General features: G+C 45.9%; 2 protein-coding genes across 2 annotated transcripts in view; one reads left to right on the forward strand and one right to left on the reverse strand.

The window, feature by feature from the left end:
• The window catches only part of DNALI1 (dynein axonemal light intermediate chain 1), a 7,189-nt gene extending 1,281 nt beyond the window's left edge, over nt 1-5,908 (reverse strand). Inside the window, exons 1-5 of the mRNA XM_073317918.1 lie at nt 5,401-5,908; nt 3,820-3,959; nt 2,692-2,861; nt 1,505-1,683; nt 897-1,061 (exon numbers count right to left, since the gene is read on the reverse strand). Of these exons, the coding sequence (XP_073174019.1) occupies nt 897-1,061; nt 1,505-1,683; nt 2,692-2,861; nt 3,820-3,959; nt 5,401-5,481 (735 nt within the window). The 5' untranslated portion in view covers nt 5,482-5,908. The remainder of the gene's footprint in view (nt 1-896; nt 1,062-1,504; nt 1,684-2,691; nt 2,862-3,819; nt 3,960-5,400) is intronic.
• SNIP1 (Smad nuclear interacting protein 1) lies at nt 5,885-13,625 on the forward strand. Its single transcript, XM_073317917.1, is given in 6 exon segments — nt 5,885-5,941; nt 5,943-5,993; nt 5,995-6,344; nt 6,727-6,829; nt 10,683-11,272; nt 11,977-13,625. Coding segments are annotated over 6 exon segments (1,407 nt in total). The 5' UTR covers nt 5,885-5,899; the 3' UTR covers nt 12,248-13,625.
• The last annotated feature ends 332 nt before the right edge of the window (nt 13,626-13,957 follow it).

Below are 13,957 nucleotides of genomic sequence, written 5' to 3' on the forward strand. Positions count from 1 at the left end.
AGAAGCATCTTAATTGCCAAAGCCAGGGTGCTTTGTTTTAGAGTGAGAGTTACTCCTTCTGTCTCAGAGAACTAGACTGCCGTGATCCACATGTATCAACCAGCGAAGCACAGCCCTTGGAAGAGTTATTTTGACGTATTCTGGCTCCAGGAGACAGCACTAGCAGACAACTGGAGAAGTACTACTAGTTACAATACAGTAGTTATGCTTTAATCTGACCAAAGCAAATGCTTCCTGCCTTAGGAACCCAGTTAGTAAAGCTCACGAAAGCTTATGCTCAAATAAGTTGGTTAGTCTCTAGGGTGCCACAAGTCCTCCTTTTCTTTTAGTTAATAATGTGTCACTGCCATTTACTATCTGTAATTCTACTGCACAACAGGAGAGAGAGACGGGAAGCTCCCAGAAAATGTAGTGATATTGCCAACGAGTTCCCCTAAAGATTGAGATTCCAATGCAGCTGAAGACATGTGGTTATAAAAAATTAGGGGTTCACAGAATCAGCCCATGTGACAGGTTCAGATTCAAGTTTCTTCCAAACAATTACTTTGCCCTCTACTGGAAACCCACACATTTAAATTTGTAACAAAAGACCTATCCAAAAGTTCTTCAACTAAATCCCAAAGTTGCCTCTGACCCACAAGCAAGCTGTGAAGGTCAGCAGGTGGATAGGATATTATACTGACACATGAAGAGAAGTGTAATAATGTGTCAGTATAATAATGCCTGCATCTGTAATTTTCACTCCATGCATCTGAAGAAGTGGGTTTTTTACCCACAAAAGCTTATGCCCAAATAAATATTAGTCTTAAAGGTGCCACCAGACTCCCTGTTGTTTACAAAGCAAATATTTCAGTTGTTTTCCTACTAAGACATTGCCATCAGGGTTTTTTACTAACCTTCAACTGCTGATTAGTTCGTTTCAAGAACTGCACCTCTTCACCATGTTTCTTCTCCTCTACTTGCCGCCTTTCACTTTCACGTTTTTCAATAGCTTCGCATTTAGCTTTCTGCTCATTCACTTGTCTTTCCAACTCTCGCTTTTCATCTTCTAATTCTGCAATCTTTTAAAGAACATAGATATGCCCGACATTCATTGCTATGTTTGTGAAATACAATGAAGATATAAGTTATGCATTTTACAGTCTTTGAAGAATAAAAATGATAATAGCCAATTTATCCATTAAAAAGCAGCCTCAGGGAATCAGCAAGATGTGTGTTTTGATGATCTGTACTGCCACCCAGTGGAACTAGAAAGTTAAAAAAAAATCTAAATGGCATACTTTGAACGAGTTTATTGATGAAATCAGAAAATGACTCAAATGTGAGTAGTGGAGCTGAGTGAAAAATGGTGAAGGTTTTGTTGGTTGATTTTGTTTGCAAAAAATTGTCAGAAAGCTCTACTAGATATGTGAGAAAATATGATCTGCTGAGCCAGCATGAGGAAGATAAGAGACATTTGTGTGCCAGATCACAGGTACATTATGAAGTTATCAGCCCCACTTACTCTCTTTTCCATGTCAGATTTGCCCTGCTCAGCCTGTAATGCCTTCCTCATACCAAAGGCAACACTGCTCTCATACAGTGTCTGATAGGCAGCGATGGTCATTCGGATTTCATCTCTGACTCGAAGCAGCAACAGTCCCCGCTCTGCACAGTTAATCGTAACCTCACGGATAAGTTCATCTTTAAATAAAAAGGGCATAACAGTAAAGATAGAGGGAAAATGTTTTACATAAGTATCAAGACAAACATTTTGACATGGGCCAGTGTGCCTGGCAAGGTAATTATGGCCATGACATTTGAGGTGTTCAAGGCAAGGCAGTGTAGACCTGAAGCTTCCTATTGCTAAGGAATTACAAATCAATTATATTAATAAGAATTCTCTCTAAACCAGTGGCTGGTATCTTCCTCCAGCCTCCGGAGTTGGTCTGTAGCAGCTGGAGGACTAGCATAGTGTCACCAAGATGTTTAATAATTTAAGATGAATTAATTTAGTTACTGGAGTATGATCTAAGTGTGGTTGGATGAATCTTTCCCTCCCATGCAAATATACAACAAATCCCAGCTTACTCTTCAATGCTCTGTTGCCACAGTAACACCTCCTCAGTGTCAGCTTGTATATAGATTTTTTTTTAAAATATTGTTCTGTATAAAAGCTGACACTAAGAGGAACCCCAGTTGCAACAGGAGTGCTTCATCTATACATGGTAGTGAGAGATGCTAGAGTGACAGACTGGGCAGCCTCAAGAGGGCAAGTACAGTATGTTTAATAACAGTGCAAGCTTCCCACATGCACTGTCTCCTGCCAGTGTGCCTCAACCCTGCCCTGTAGGACCCATTTAGGCTGAAAGAGGAAAATTTCTCTTTAGATTTCTCTTTCTTTCTAGAATGTACGTCCATTCTAACCTTGGGTTCTTTGCTGAGACTTCGCACAGAGCCCTACTTGTGTTAATTCTGATGTCGATCTCTGCACCAGGAACTGAACCGAGATCAACAGGTCATCAAACAGGCATGGGATGGTAATGATTCTCATTCCCTATTGACCGGGGTAGACTGGAACCCGTACACCTTAGATGAAAGTCTCTATTTCCCATTCCCTATGTCCTGAGCTATTCAGAAACTTCAGGTGTTTTAGTATCATTCAAATAAGCCTTTTGCTATGATTTCTGGGACCTGGATGTATTCACTAACCAAAGCATTGTGAGTAGAGTTCCCTGCGGACAGGACAAATCCCAGTTTCTCGAGCCTGTCTTTGCTGTAGTTTGAGATCCAGCTCTTCCTGCAGATGAACTACATCCATTCGGGTACTGGGAGTGGTGGACACCTGCTGAATCCATAGCTGATTGTCTTCCACCCATTCTCTGCATCACAAAAGCAGCACAGCTTAGTTTGTTAGCCATATTCATTGCTTTCATCATAGCTTCACTGCCAATAACAAGCATTGACTGCTATCAGCAACAACCTAGGAGCTGCCTCTGGATATGGTTTGATCAAGCATATGCTTGAGCACTGATTTCCACCACAGACTGAAAGAATCCCATTTTTTGTTCACAGAAGTGTGCAATACAAGCATTCTCTCCACCCTCCACAGTCATTACAACTGAGAGACAATGTCAGCACAGCTTCCGATCACTGCCCTGATCCTTAAACAAATGCTGCCTTCACATCTTTCATTATCCCTGCTGAACTGGCATGTCAACAGCAGAGGGAGCGCCGGCGTTTTACACATGCATGTACACTTCTCTAGTTACAAACTATAGAAATGATCCCTGAAAGTAGTCTAGCAAGGCAGGAACTTTTAGCTACACAACACTTGGATGACAGCAAACATGGCTAACTGCACACTACACAACCATCAAGCAAGACACAAGACTTAAAAACGCTTGGGGACTGCTGATTTGTGTCTGATACTACGTCAGGAAAAAAATTTGGATTATATTACTTTAAAAACTGATGTATAATTAATCAGGGCCATTTGCTACCTCAGTACGTCATTGAGGAAAGCATCTTTGTCAAATTCAGAAAGAGCCAATATTGTTACAAATTAGACAACATACTTACTTAACTACCACTCATCACCCAGCACAAATAACCAGCTATTAGATGGGCCACATTCATTGACAGGCACAAATATTTAATTTAGCTAGAAATCCATCCACCACTCTCTCCCCAACACCATTTTGTGACATTCACTGAATCCCAACTTCCAGACCCCCTCACTGCCTGCCTCTCCCTTGCCCTCCAGGTCAGAATTATACATTGCTGACTCTTCCTGCGATCCTAAAACCATGGTGAAAGGGAGAAAGAGCAGCTTCTTACCTTGGTGGCAGGATTGCGTTTAAGATTTCTTCTGCTTGTTTTGTTGGATCTACAGATGTAGGAGTTGTCTTGGGTTTTGGAGGAGGTGGCACAGGTCCTGTTGACACAGGCTGCTGAGGACTCACTTTCAAAGAACGCGCCTGCAAATGAGAAACATCCCGGGACTATACAGGCAGGGCACACATTCCAGCCATAGCGTGTGCGGAAGCAGACCCCAGAGAGACACTGGGGCAGAGAAGGAGGCCACTGATCCCACAAGGGAAGCCAACCTCCCCCTCATCCTCCACTACCCCCACTCCTTCCTGCCCATTCCCCATTCACACACCCCTCTCCCACATGTTCAGAGGATCTATGCAAGTCAGGAGAAAAGAGAAAGCCCTTCCCCACAAAGACTGTCAGCACACGTGGGGAAGGAAAAGTAGGGAGAAGCAGTCTCTTTATTGCTTTTTAAGGACTCTACTGACAAACAAACACAGGCTCCCTATGTCCCCATCTCATACACCCCCCACCCCGCAACAGGGTCACCCCCAGAGTCCCCATCTTAGGCTTCTCACATGCTCCATCCTTTACATACCTCTCTCCTCCCCCCCACGAGCCCCCTCCCCGCGTACCCTCAGCTCCGCCCGGCCCCCCCCAAAAGCCCCCTTCCTGCGTACCCCCAGCTCCGCCCGGCCCTCCCCCAAAAGCCCCCTCCCCCCCAGCTCCGCCCCAGCCCCCCCCACGAGCCCCCTCCCCGCCTACCCCCAGCTCCACCTTCCCCCCCACACGAGACCCCTCCCCGCGTACCCCCAACTCCGCCCCAGCCCCCCCCACGAGCTCCCTCCCCGCGTACCCCCAGCTCCACCTTCCCCCCCACACGAGCCCCCTCCCCGCGTACCCCCAACTCCGCCCTGCCCCCCCCACGAGCCCCCCCCGCCTACCCCCAGCTCCGCCCGGCCCCCCCACGAGCCCCCTCCCCGCCTACCCCCAGCTCTGCCCGGCCCCCCCCACGAGCCCCCTCCCCGCCTACCCCCAGCCCCCCCCACGAGCCCCCTCCCCGCCTACCCCCAGCTCCGCCCCAGCCCCCCCCACGAGCCCCCTCCCCGCCTACCCCCAGCTCCGCCCGGCCCCCCCCACGAGCCCCCTCCCCGCCTACCCCCAGCTCCGCCCGGCCCCCCCCACGAGCCCCCTCCCCGCCTACCCCCAGCTCCGCCCCAGCCCCCCCCACGAGCCCCCTCCCCGCCTACCCCCAACTCCGCCCCAGCCCCTCCCCGCCTACCCCCAGCTCCACCTTCCCCCCCACGAGCCCCCTCCCCGCCTACCCCCAGCTCCGCCCGGCCCCCCCCACGAGCCCCCTCCCCGCCTACCCCCAGCTCCGCCCGGCCCCCCCCACGAGCCCCCTCCCCGCCTACCCCCAGCTCCGCCCGGCCCCCCCCACGAGCCCCCTCCCCGCCTACCCCCAGCTCCGCCCGGCCCCCCCCACGAGCCCCCTCCCCGCCTACCCCCAGCTCCACGAGCCCCCTTCCTCACAGCTCAGCCCCCCCCCCGCCCCACGGCTCCTCCCCCCCAATATCCCCCAGTCCGCCCCCCGCAGTCCCTCACCTTCGGGGAGCGCTTCTCCGGGTTGCGGCTCACCAGCACCGGGGTCTCGTAGCGGAGCAGCGAGTCCGCCGGGGGGATCATGGCGGCTCAGGGGCCCGCACTCTCCCCGTGAGCGGTGTACCGTCACCATGGCAACAACGGGCCGCGCCCCGCCCCGCGCCGCAGCGTCGTTTCGTCATCACGTCCCCCCTCCGCGCTCGCGAGCGGTAAAGCCACGAAGACAGCCGCAAAGAGCAGCAGCCGGCTGGACGCGCATGCGCCGTAGCAGGTGTGTCGGGGTGGGGAGGTAGATGACTGCACCTGCGCCGTGCGCATGCGTAGAGTGTAAAGCGTCTCGGGCGGCCCCTCAGACGTGAGCGAGACCAAGGGACGTCACTCGCTGCCTCCGTAGGCGGGGAACCGCTCCTCGGGCCCACGCGGCCCAGCCGCCCCCCGAGCGGGCCCCCCCGCAGAGAGCCCGGCTGGGGCTGTGCGGCCCCAGGGCTTCCGGGATCCCAATATGGCGGCGCGCTCGCTCCCCCGTGCCCTCGCGCAAGCCCCGCCCCCCCGCTCGCTCCCAGCCCCTGCGCCCCGCCCATCCCAGCCGGCGCGTGCCGCGCAGGGCGGAGCCGCCGGGCCCGCGCGGCCCCGCCCCCTGGCGGCAGTGCTTCCGGCTGGCCGCGCGCGCTGCGCCCCGGAAGCGGAAGCGGGCGCGGGCGGGGACGGAGTCGCTCTTCCCGTTGGCCTGTGACTGGCGGGGCCTCGCGCAGCCGCTGCGTCCCGGCCTGCCGGGGGCTTGCGGCCGCAGCCATGGAGGAGGCCGAGGCCGAGCGGCGGCGGCGGAAGCGGCGGCGGCAGGAGCAAGCGGAAGCGGCGGAGAAGCGGAGCCCCCGGCGGCCCCGCTCCGCCCGGGGCAGCCAGTCCCCCCCCGCCGAGCAGGGCCCGGCCCGCCCGGGCCGCAGCAGGTACCGGCCGCCAGACCCCGCTCGTCCTCCCGGGCGGTCCCTGTGTCCCTGCCGGTCCGCCTTGTGCTCAGGGGACCCCGTGCCCCCGGGGAGAGCCCCCCCCGGCCCCCGGCGGAGATTTCCCATCCCCCACCCCGCTCAGATCTTTCCTCCTCATCCCCCTCTTCCTCCTGTCGGGCCCGTTCATCTCCCCCACCCCCAGTACGCACAGTGGGGAGACCCTCCGACCCTTCACCGTCACCCCATCCTCCCGCGGCGCAATACAGTGCAGGGGTAGCTATAGGCCAAGGTTAAATTACCACGTGCATTTCGCACAAACTTTCCCTTTCCTTTTTTTCTTGGGGACTGTGGACCCAACAAATTATCTTTTTAATATTTAAAGGTCACCAGCAAAAAGAAAGAACAAGTCCTCTACTAAAAGAAGCAAGTCTCCTCGAAGTAAAAGAAGTAGAAGCCCTCATCATATTGTAGTCAAAGTAAAGCAGGTAATTTACTGGATGTTAACTACGAAGGGCCCAGTGCTGAAAATTACTCCACATGATTAATCTCCTTCTTGAAGTCTGTGGGGATCTGTGAAACCACAGTTATCTGTCTCCATGGAGTAACATGTGGGAACTGGGTCTAAATTGGGCGATGTGACTAATGTGTCACTTGATTACCCCAGTATTTTCTTTTATCAGTTGTTGTAATTTGTATATTTAGGAACCTATATTTAACTCTTAAAAATAAACAAATTATAACTACCTCAGATTTTGCTGTAAATGGTTGAGTATCCACAGGAATTAGCTATTAATGATTCAGTAAGAACATCAGGACTGTGTCATGGTACACCTTACTGTGCAAGCTGTTCCATTTGCACAGAGTGCTGTTGATTTCAGTGTTGTCACACCCAGGTACAGGATTCTGATCAGGTGGAGTAGTACGCTTTCTTGGGGCCTTGGTGACAGCAGCAGGATTCATAGACTTTAAGGCCAAATGGGACCATTATGATCATCTCGTCTGATCTTTTGCATGTTATAGGTTACAGAACCTCACCCATCCACTCCTATACTAGACCCACAATCTCTGGCTGAGTTACTGAAAATGTGGAATGCTGTGCTTAACTTAAATAACTCCTTTCCCTCCTGGATATCTATCCCTTTGATGTATTTATAGAGAGCAATCATGTCTCCCCTCAGCCTTTGTTTTATCAGGCTAAACAAGCCAAGCTCCTTGTGTCTCCTTCCGTAAGGTAGGCTTTTTATTCCTCTGATTATTCTAGTAGCACTTCTCTGCACCTGTTCCAATTTGAATTCATCTTTGTTAAACATGGGAGACCAGAACTGCACACAGTATTCCAGATGAGGTTTCACCAGTGCCTTGTATAATGGGAATAACACTTCCCTGTCTCTGCAGGAAATACCTCACCTGATGCTCCTAGTCATCCTGTGATCAACCAATGCACCTAGGTCTTTCTCCTCTGTCGCATACAACTGATATGTCCCCAGCTTATAGCAAAAATTCTTGGTAGTCCCTAATTGCACTTTGCATTGTTAAATTTCAACCCATTTCTATTATTCCAGTTTTCAAGGTCATCAAGAGCCTCTTGTATGATATTTCAGTCCTCCTCGGAATTGGCAGTACTGCCCAACTTTGTGTCATTTGCAAATTTTATTAGCACGCTCCCACTTTTTGTGCCAAGGTTATTAATAAAAATTTTAAATAAGATAGGTCCCAACACTGATCCCTGAGGAACTCCTTTCAGTTCTAATATTAATCCCTATCTTCTCCAATGTAACTAATAATTTGCCATGTGGAACTATATCAAATGCATACTGAAATCCAGGTAGATAAAAGCTACTGGATTTCCTTTGTCTAAAAAATCGTTATCTTCTCAAAGAAAAAGATCAGGTTGGTCTAGCACAGTCTGTCTTTTGTAAAACCATGTTGTATTTTATCCCAGTTACTGTTTAGCTCTATTCCCTTAACTACTTTCTCTTTCAAAATTTGTTCCAAGACCTTTCATACAAGTGAGGTCAAAATAATAGGTTTGTAGTTTCCCGGATCACTTTTCCCTTTCTTAAAAATGATACTATATTAGCAATTTTCCAGTCATAGCCAGTGCCCCTTGTTTAGAGATTTATTACAAATCCTTGCTATTGGCCTTGCAGTTTCATGTGCCAGTTTCTTTAATATTATTGGATGCGGACGATACCAAGCTGGGATGGGTTGCAAGTGCTCTGAAGGATAGGATTAAAATTCAAAATGATCTGGACAAACTGGAGAAATGGTCTGAAGTAAATTAGGATGAAATTCTATAAGGACAAATGCAAAGTATTCCATTTAGGAAGGAACAATCAGTTGCACACGTACAAAATGGGAAATGACTGCCTAGGAAGGAGTACTCTGGAAAGGGATCTGGGGGTCATAGTGGACACAAGCTAAATATGAGTCGTCAATGTAACGCTGTTGCAAAAAAAGTGAACATCATTCTGCGATGTATTAGCAGGAGTGTTGTAAGCAAAACACAAGAAGTAATTCTTCCACTCTACTCTGCTGTGATTAGGCCTCAACTGGAGTATTCCGTCCAGTTCTGGGTGCCACATTTCAGGAAGGACGTGGACAAATTGGAGTCCAGAGAAGAGCAACAAAAATGATTAAAGGTCTAGAAAACATGACCTATGAGGGAAGATTGAAAAAAAGGGATTTGTTTAGTCTGGGAAAGAGAAGACTGAGGGGGGACAAGATAACATTTCCAAGTATGTAAAAGGATGTTACAAGGAGGATGAAGAAAAATTTGTTTTTCTTAACCTCTGGGGATAGGATAAGAAGCAATGGGATTAAATTGCAGCAAGGGAGGTTTAGGTTGGATGTTAGGAAAACTTCCTAACTGTCAGGGTGGTTAAGAACTGGAATAAATTGCCTAAGGAGGTTGTGGAATCTTCATCATTGGAGATTAAGAGCAGGTTAGTCTTGCCTTGAGTGCAGGGGACTGGACTAGATGACCTCTCGTTCTGTGATTCTATGTAGCCAGCAGCTTTTTGCCGACGGAAGAGAGCTCTCCTGTCAACATAATGAAACCACCCCTAATGAGCGATGGTGGCTTTGTCAGCAGGAGAAGCTCTACAACTACCACTTACGCTGGCAAAATTTACGTTGCTCAAGGGGGTGTTTTGGGGTTTTTTCGCACCCCTGAGCAACATAAGTTTTGCTGACATAAGTTGTAGTGTAGATGGGGCCTAAATCGTTAACATAAAAATTACTGAGTTGTTATAGTTGAGGATTATTTTTCCAACTTTAATATTGTACAGTGCTCCTCCAGAGTGTTACTCATACATGTGGTCTATTCTAGTCATTCCATTATACAACCCTCTTTGCAAGAGATTCCTCTCATGGTTTATCTCACTTACCAACATCCCATATCTTGGTTCTCACAGAATCACATGTGGGGAAACTGAGAACCAAGATATGGGATGTTGGTAAGTGAGATAAACCATGAGAGGAATCTCTTGCAAAGAGGGTTGCATAATGGAATGACTAGAAAACTGGCTGTTGAGTTCAGGCAAGGAATAAGCAGGCAAAGCAGAAGAATTCTGAGGGAAGAAAGATTTAGGGTTTATGCAAGTGTCAATAGTACTGAAACATGCAGAAAACTGAATAGACAAAATATTAGGAAAATTTATTCTTAACATTGCTCTGTGAAATGTCAGTAGAAGAGCAGTGGTTTGGAAACTTGGTTTAGGTGGTTTTTTCCCCATGTGTGGAAGTGACCAAACTGTTAGACCATAGAAAATATCAAATATTTTAATTTAATTTTTTTTTTTAGATTGTAAACCTTACAGGACAAGGATTATCTTTTCTGTTTGTACAGGACCCAGCATAATCCTCAGTGAGGCTTTTGGGGTACTACCATAATATAAATGTTTATAATAATATACAATTTAAGCTAAGAAGCCAAATACTAGTAAACTGTATGTAACTCAAGAACCTCTACTTTTTAGAATAAAGTAACTGAAAAACTATTCTGCTTATATTTATCTTACAAAACATGAGTTCATGGTTACATATTCCCTGAACAGTCAGTCATCTCATCAACCCCCTAATTCAATGCAGGGATTGTAGGTCTGTATTCTCTTCTGGAGCTAATGTTATCTGCTCTAACTCAGAGACCTAAACATGGGTCTTAGCAGGTGAATGAGGAAGTAATTTTCATCCACTTTTTAAAAACCTGTATACTTGATGATTGAGTTTTGTTCTATAGTTCCGTATTAAATTGAAATTTTAAAGACCAAACAAAATTCCCTGTGTTTTTTCATCCTTAATTCTAAATAGATCACTGTAAGGTTTTCTTTGTTACAGGAGCGAGATGACCATTCCCGGAGAGGACATGAGGAACGACAGCACAGAGGTCAGTCAGAGCAAGAACACAGACGAGATAGAAATGGTGACAGAGACAGACACAGAGAGCATTCAAAGAGAAGGAAAAATCCCAATGAAAGGCCAGGAGGTCGAGGGTATGAAAGAGAGAGGGATACCCAAAATCTCCGTGAGCAGCAAGATGAGAGGGAATTTTATAATGAGAGAAGACGTGAGCATCGCCAGAAGAATGAAGCAAGCAGTGGTGATGAGACTCTGGACCTTGGGAAACCTGATGGTGAAAATAAAGACAAAGATCCAACCAATAAAGAGAAACCAAGTTTTGAACTGTCTGGTGCACTCCTAGAGGATTCAAACACCTTCCGAGGTGTTGTGATTAAATATAGCGAGCCCCCGGAAGCTCGGATTCCAAAGAAACGATGGCGTCTCTACCCTTTTAAGAATGATGAGGTTCTCCCAGTCATGTACATTCACAGACAGAGTGCTTACCTGCTGGGCAGGCACCGAAGAATCGCAGATATTCCTATTGACCACCCCTCTTGCTCCAAACAGCATGCTGTGTTTCAGTATCGGTAAGTGTTACTCACTGTGTCCGCCTAAAAAACCGGATTGTAGTGGAGGCTAGAAGTGAATGGCATGTAGGGTACTCAAAATCCTCTGCAAACTAGTAAATTTATTTTCTATTTCAGAATTAGCCAGATTTTACATACAACAGCTGCGTATCCTTTTAGCGGTAATCAAAATTACCTTTGATTCCTCACATCTAACCATAGGCAGCCTTTAAGTAAGGCAAAGAGTACAGCAGTAATCAAAATAGAATTAGACATACATTGGAACCGGAGTAACACTTGTAGTCTTGCTTAATAGGTGAAAAGGAGCATTTCCAGATTGGCCCAACACAATATGGGGTGCTGGCTTTCCTTTGAAGCAGCAGGGATTGCCCACCGCTGGAGGCAGAGTTGCTGTTTGTTGATGGAATTAATTATTCTAGTTTAACAATTTGTATATTACTAATCTTGATCTTTTTAATGTTTAAAACATGGCACAGGCTTTCGTTTAACTTCAGCTCATTCTATATGGAGAGAATTTTTTTTAGGCAGGCTGAGTGCCTCATATCTTTTCAGAGACTTAACTTTCTGTATTTAATGAGATTTTTGGAAATTGAGGTATTAGCGATCTTGAAGTTATTCTGAAAGATCCATCTCCATTTTTATTAACAGCATAAAGTTGCTGGTTATACTATCATTATGGTTTAAAGGTTTTCTGTTTTCGCCAGGCTTGTGGAGTACACCCGTGCCGATGGTACAGTTGGGCGCAGAGTCAAGCCTTACATAATTGACCTTGGCTCTGGCAATGGTACTTTCCTAAATAACCAACGGATTGAACCTCAGCGTTACTATGAATTGAAAGAAAAGGATGTGCTGAAGTTTGGGTTCAGCAGCAGGGAATATGTCCTTCTCCACGAATCTTCAGATACATCTGAGGTGGACAGGAAACCTGAGGAGGAGGAGGAGGAAGAAGAGGAGGAGGAAGAGTCAGACAGTTAACAGATCAGAAAGAGACTTCAAAGATCTTCTTCCAGTAGAACTTGAATCTGGATGTGAACATTGGAGCATCACAGCACTGATGCCTCTTATTGCCTTAAAGTCTTTCCTCTGTTGCTGATCAGCTGTCACTGTAGTTAATTTTGGGAAACTCCTGACTTACTCATCTCCTTTGTAGTTTTGAAATTCATCAGGAAATACAGCTTTTGCTTTAAGAGGATTTTCCCTAATAAAAAGAAAATAAAATAGAAGGCACCTGAAAGTGAGAGTTCCAGGGATGGAGCTCTTCATCACATGTAAAAATAAATATGTAAGGTTGTACTTAAAGAATATGGAACAAAATAGGCATTTTTAAAAAGAACATGGTTTTGCAAACTCTTTTGTCGACAATCCTTTGAAATTGCTCCTTTATTCTTAACTAGAATCTTAGGTACAGTGAACATGATCTGATGTTTTGTAGTGTCCAATTATTTGATGTGATTTGCTGAATTGTACGCACAGCAAACCACTCACTAAGCAGAGGAATTGATCAGGTTTGTGTCACTGAAAAGGAAATGTTGCAAATCTTCTCTTAGTATTCATATGATTTGGGTAGCCAGTTTGCATTGAAATGATTTTTCAGGGAAGGACATTTCACCAGAATACCTTGTAATTTATAAGCAGTGTAGCTTGAAAAGAAAGAAAATGCTTCATGGGACCTGAAGCTATGATAGCGTGGCTTGCTGTCGAAGGCTGTATGCACTCAGTATGTTGCAAATGTTTGCTGACGTTGCCTCTGGATGCTGATTTTGTCCATATTTGAAGCCACTTTACTTTGACACCACTCTGACCCATGAATCATTTCACATAATTTCTGCATTTAATTATGTTACCATCAAAAAGAAAAATATCCAATGTTTTAACCATAATTTGCACTATTTTTTTTTAAATTTTACGTTATGGAAAATATCGTACTGTCATGTCTGAAATAGTTTTTCACCTGCATGTAACAGAAAACAGTCAATATTTTATAATTGTGAAGTTTGTTTCAGAGAAACGTTTTGAAAACATGGAACTATTTAGATTTGCATATATTCAGACATCTGCTTCCTGAGTTTTACCTTGTGATATAAGAAATGTAACTTATTTCACTTTGATTACTAATTTTCCCTCGTATTTGTGATGTATGGGCACATACTGTCTTCATGTGTTATGTATATACTTCTTGTGTGTATATACATAAGTTGTATATTATACACACAACTAAATTTTATTGTGTAAATATGGGGTGTACAAGCGGGTTTTCAAACAGTAGGTATAAGAAGAATGTGCTTTGGATAGCAGACTGTCCTTTATATGTACTCTGGGGTTTTTAAATAAAGAATTTGTAAATTTAGCCCTAGCTGCCTTTAGTTGTAACGTTTTTCTAGTGTCCAGCTTGGTTTTGCTTTATATTTTCTGAAATAGATACTATATATATTTTTAATAAAAACGCACAAATACAAAAAGAGAGGGTGGGGGAAATTCTAATATTGAGGGTAGGCATTGTTTAGAATGCTGTAATACATTCAAGGAAAGGCTAGATGGGTGAAACATAGATAATTCTAGAATTGTATTATGTTTGGTAATTCATTACTTTTATTTTTTGTTAATACTATAGTACTACTTTATTTCATCATAAAAAGCAGGAGTACCAGTCGTAGGATGAAATCTCTCATCTTTACAAATGGCATT

This window comes from Lepidochelys kempii, chromosome 19, assembly GCF_965140285.1.
Source record: "Lepidochelys kempii isolate rLepKem1 chromosome 19, rLepKem1.hap1, whole genome shotgun sequence".
In the NCBI taxonomy this organism is placed as follows: Eukaryota; Metazoa; Chordata; order Testudines; family Cheloniidae; genus Lepidochelys; species Lepidochelys kempii.